The following is a 5,647-nucleotide window of genomic DNA, read 5'->3' as shown; positions in this document are numbered from 1 at the left end:
TTTTTTTTGTCGCTTTTTATAATTAAATGAACTGTCTTTGTGTATACTGCATATACTGTTCCTTTTTTTTTTTCTTTGTAACACTGTTCCCAAGAAGTAATTGCACAAATTTTAGTAAAACCTTTTATAGAATGAATATTTATATAGGGCAATTGTAGTAAACCATTGATGTGGATGCTTATGATAAAGTTGTTTGATTAAACATATATTAGAAATGCATACGTTTAAAATAAAAAAATAAAAAAATAAAACATTGAAATTGGCTATCAGGGATGACACTTAACAGATACACAGGGGCTGAACTATTCAGTGGAATTTCAAGTCCTATAATGTTTCATGTCTCTAATAGATTTGTAACATTCTTCGCGCTCTTGCAACCACGACATCAATCAATCAATTAATTTCTTTTGCGATAATTCATATTAGTTCTCTTCTGGTGGTCTTCTGCGGCGTTGGTTCAACGCAAAGCATTGTTCCTTTTTTTTTTTTTTGCGCACCATTAAAATATATATATATATATATATATATATATATATATATATATATATATATATATATATATATATATATATATATATATATATATATATATATATATATATATATATAGCTATTATTGGTTTGGACTTTTGGAATTAAGTCTGTGTGTGTGTGTGTGTGTGTGTGTGTGTGTGTGTGTGTGTGTGTGTGTGTGTGTGTGTGTGTGTGTGTGTGTGTGCGCGCGCGCGTGACGTAGAATAGACATCAATAATAATGGTTATACGTAATGTGTTACTAGTACATAAGATAATAAGAAAATAAAGAAAGCTGAGAGAGAGAGAGGCTTACACGAGGCAGTCCCTGTATAAAACAAACCTACCTATTTCCATATACCATTCCCATCATAAATTTGCTGAGTCTTCTTTTGAAGATTCCTATTGACTCACCACTGATATCCTGATTACTGACGTTGTTCCATTTATCTACCAAATATAGTATCAGTGTCTTCCTATGCCTTTTTGTTTTTCATCCATTTTTACCTAGCTTGAAACCATGATTTTCTTTTTCTTATTTTGATTATTAACCCTAAGTATTTTCTTAGTCATCCTTGTTATATCTCTTATACCACTTAAATACGTGTATCATATAAAGTCATTGTACTGCTCGTATAACACTGAAACCATTCCTTACTAACCTCTTTTCCGAATTTTGCAAAGTTAGAATATTTCCTACCCTTTTCTTTTACACAGCTTCTTTGCCCTTATTGACGAAAGAAAACTTGCAGCAGTGCAGTTACTTCGCACCTCGACAGTTTATGGTGAAATGCTGTCAAATTTCATCTAATGTATATCTATCTAATAATGGTATATATATATATATATATATATATATATATATATATATATATATATATATATATATATATATATATATATATATATATATATATATATATATATATATATATATATAAGATTTTTTTTCAGAATTGTGGGAACTTTTTTTTTTTGACCTTCACTCATCCTGTGATTTCCTAGCTAACACACTAACACAGAAAGTCTGGCTAGATATAATTATAAATAACCCATAACTTAGCTGTGGTACACCTAACTAGCAGGGAGCTGTGATGGCCACAGTCAGCGGCTGTGGTCGTGACACGTAGCAAAGATCGACTCCTTGCTGTTGTGCAGGTTTCCAGTTGCTAAGTTCTTAGCAACTTAGGAAGATTTACAAGTAAGAACTATAGGGAGGCGGAGAACTGAACTTGTAGGCGGCTGACTGGCGACTGTTTTCGATTAAGATTTGCACGTCAGAAACAATAGCTACCCACAATCAGCACATCTCTAATCCCAATTCATTTATAATAGTAACTAATACTTAGTTTATTATACTATGTTCACCTTAATAATCCTTTAATGTAAGTAACCTTACATTTTATATACAAATCACAACATAAACCAAAAATGCTTGGATAATATGCGTGATGCGTGGAAATTTCCACAAGAATTGTAGAAACATGCATACAAATATAAGATTATATCGGAGATGTAAGGTAGTGTCACGGAAATAGTCTTTATTATTATTTTTTTTCAGGAAAGTCAAGGGCAAAATATGTTTGTTGGCACTGTATTTCAGTATCCTGTCATTGTTGTAAATGAACCATAATTATTCACAAAATGATATCATAAAAGCAGTCAGATATTTCATAAGTTTATCTGAACATTGGCATAACAAACCCTAGCAACAACCGAACGAGATGGACCCCAGATGTCTTTTTCAGATATATATATATATATATATATATATATATATATATATATATATATATATATATATATATATATATATATATATATATATATATATATATATATATATATATATATATATATATATATATACTTATTCATTTATTTATTTTTTATTTTTTTCCATGTGGCTGCTTTTAGCTTGCTCGCTGATCCAAGGCGTAAGAAAACTTTTCCTTTGATTTGTAGCCAATAAGGAGCAAATTCCGCGAGGAAGACCCCAGTAGCCACAAGTAGTCCTGCGCAAAGAAAGGAAAATGAATTGATATTTCAAGTCTGCCATGGATGGATATCCACTTTGGGAAAAGTTTTGTCGCATAAGTTGTGTTTCTGGTAAATGTAGTTATTCATTTGGTAATAAAAGAAATATCTCAAGTATACCATAAAATCATTCAAATATACCATATGCAAAATTGAAGGTGTTAGCCTCTTGTGGGAGTGAGTTTATCAGCACACACACACACACACACACACACACACACACACACACGAAAATAAATGGGTAAATAAATAGAAATAAAAATAAATGAATTAATAAAAAAAAGATAAAACGTTAAATTAAGAAGTCTTCTACTTGATATGCAACAGTAAATTTCTCCAAGAGATTGCCTCCTGCATGAAGATGGATAGATTTTCAGTTCAAGTATTCAAGTGATTCATTTATCCTCCATGTCCCATTGCTCTTCCTTTCTGTAAATAAACCGGAACTTACGCGCGTGCTGCGCAAGAAAATAAGTTAGTTTCCACAATGTAGTATCTTATCTTTTCTTCTTCAGGAAAATATTAGCTAGCAAGATAGTAACTGATCTTTCTTAATTAGGAAGATATTAGCTAGCGGGATAGCAGCTTTTCTTTCTTCACCACTGCTGCACCAGTGACTCCTAGTGCTGCTGCTGGTACTGCTGCAGACATTGTCACTGCTGCACCATTGACTCCTCGTGTTGCTGGTGGTGCTGTTGCGGGTGTTGCAACTGTTACAAGAGTGACTCATGATGCTCCTGGGGGTGCTGCTGAGGGTATGCCACTGTTGTACTATTGACACCTGATGCTACTGCTACGGCCAATGCCACCCCTACACCAGTGACTCCTGGTGCTCCTGGTGGTGCTGCTGCGGGTGTTGTCACAGCTACACCAATGACTCTTGGTGTCTTTGATATCGGTGGTTGTCGCACAACTGCTAGGCACCTCTTCGAGGCACAACTATTCACATGACCAGACTGGCGGTGGTGACCGTCTGGTCTGTGCAATGCCCAAAAAGTAGTGAATCCCAAATTTATAAACACAAGCACCTTAAAATCTATGAATTTGAAAAATGAAAGCCTTGAGCTGTAAAGTTATTATGAAATGGACATTGTATAAATGGACAACAAGGTTAAAGAGAAAGTAGCCACATGACTTAGAAAGACTTTGTCATTTTTTTTCTACATGTTACACCGGTCAGCTGCTAAAAGTCCAATATGTTTGTAAATCTTTTAAGGATTTTCAGGAGATTAATCACATTTCCGCTTAGCTTGTGTTTTGTTTGCAAGAATGTTAAGTTATTTAATTAGTTTAGTTTTCGATGCCATTTTTTGTAATAAGATGATCGAAATTGTGTGCAATATTCGAGATGGAGCGCACAGGTAAGTTGTACAGTGTAACGCACATAATTAAACACTGAAATTTATAATTTTCATTAATACATAGAAGAGTTCATAGAAGGTGACTATAAGAAACATTAATTGCAAAGGTTGCAACAGTGATAGTAGTAAGTTTAAAGGAACGGTGTCTTACCAAGGGCAAAGAGTAGCAACATGCCATAAAAGTCCTTCAGCTGAAGCGGACGCTGTGATGGAACTGTCATGGAGCTCACGGGAGCGATGCAATCAGTGGCATTGATTGTGCGATCAGAGAAGATCTTGCCCGTGATTCCTGACTCTCGCAGTCTGACAATTCTGTTGGCATATGAATATAGCACGTCGTGGTAATGAGTGTGTGCGTGCGCGCGCGCGCGCGCGCGCGCGCGCGCGTGTGTGTGTGTGTGTGTGTGTGTGTGTGTGTGTGTGTGTGTGTGTGTGTGTGTGTGTGTGTGTGTGTGTGTCCACCAATATTCATCTTTTTTCATTGGCATCACAAAGTGTGAATTCAGTTGATCCCGCCTATCCGCAATTTACTGTGACGTTCAAATTGTTACAAATGTGAATTCCTCCATATGTACGTGTGTGTGTGTGTAGATTCCCTCTTTTTCTCTCTCTAAATAACCGATTAGCAGTACTAAAATAATATGAGCTTCTTTACGTATTTGACACTAATGAAATAATATTTTTCTAAATGGAAGTCGGGTTTTCTTGAAATTGTGATTAGTTTTATACACATGATGTATTTTCAGGGAAATATTATATGAAATTTGAACAAGAAAATCCTTCAGAGTAAATTAGCCATTCAAATATGAATTATTTCTACATGCTGTTATTTTATAGTTGAAGCAGCAAATGAATAATATGAAACAACAGTACATACACTTGGTCAAATCTCTCTCGCAGTGGAGAACCCTTTGGGAAGGCTAGATTGAGAGTTAAAGGGCCAAGGAAACCTCGAGGCATTGCGTAAACGATGCACTTGCCCATCTGTGAAAGAGAACCGATCGTTAGTGTACTGGCAGGATCTTCTAGCATGACCTTTATGTTCCAATATAAAACGCTGATTTACCATTGAAAAACTATCATGCATGCCGCCTCGAATCACCATGCCGAAAGTGATAACAGCGTGTCTGCCCTTCAATGTCTCTCGGGACACCCATTCCGACTGGTCAATGTAGTATGGGAATAGCTGGTCCCTGAGCCTTCCGAGGTTCGAACTGTTATCGGCACTCTGGCATAAGAGTAAAAATTCTAAATTATCCATGTGTGTGTGTGTGTGTGTGTGTGTGTGTGTGTGTGTGTGTGTGTGTGTGTGTGTGTGTGTGTGTGTGTGTGTGTGTGTGTGTGTGTTATTTAAGGGAGTCTCTGGTCAAAAAACATGAAAAAAGCTAAAACTCCACTAAAAGTGCAATAACCCCAAAGCGTAGTTGAAAGGATTACCTAAAACTTATGATAAAAAGGGTCACAGGAAGCGGGAAATACAGAAGTAGGCAGCGAGTCCCAGAATTTTAACAGTTAAAGGGATGAAAAATTGAAAATACTGGTCAACACTTGTATTAGGTAGATGGACCGAATAGAAGTGAAAGTTAAAAATCTTGTGCAACGATGCCGATATCGATGTTAGGAAGATCACAAGAGTATTTGCCGTTAACTTAGCGATAGAAGATAGCAAAATTTGAAACCTTACGGCAAAGAAAGAGAGGATAATTACCGTACCGTCAGCTTGACTGCTGACGCCAT

At 35.8% G+C, this 5,647-nt stretch overlaps 1 protein-coding gene across 1 annotated transcript; it reads right to left on the bottom strand.

The window, feature by feature from the left end:
* Nucleotides 1-2,390: 2,390 nt before the first annotated feature.
* On the bottom strand, nucleotides 2,391-5,647 carry LOC135110100 (uncharacterized). The gene is made up of 5 exons (XM_064022054.1): nucleotides 5,624-5,647; nucleotides 4,977-5,138; nucleotides 4,788-4,894; nucleotides 4,062-4,222; nucleotides 2,391-2,527 (listed from the first exon to the last, which is right to left on the bottom strand). The coding sequence occupies exons 1-5, from the start codon at nucleotides 5,645-5,647 to the stop codon at nucleotides 2,391-2,393; spliced, it is 591 nt and encodes a 196-aa protein (XP_063878124.1).

Source organism: Scylla paramamosain, chromosome 20, assembly GCF_035594125.1.
Source record: "Scylla paramamosain isolate STU-SP2022 chromosome 20, ASM3559412v1, whole genome shotgun sequence".
NCBI lineage: Eukaryota > Metazoa > Arthropoda > Malacostraca > Decapoda > Portunidae > Scylla > Scylla paramamosain.
The sequence above is the reverse complement of the archived record's forward strand: the minus strand, read 5'-3'. Positions and strand labels throughout refer to the sequence as shown.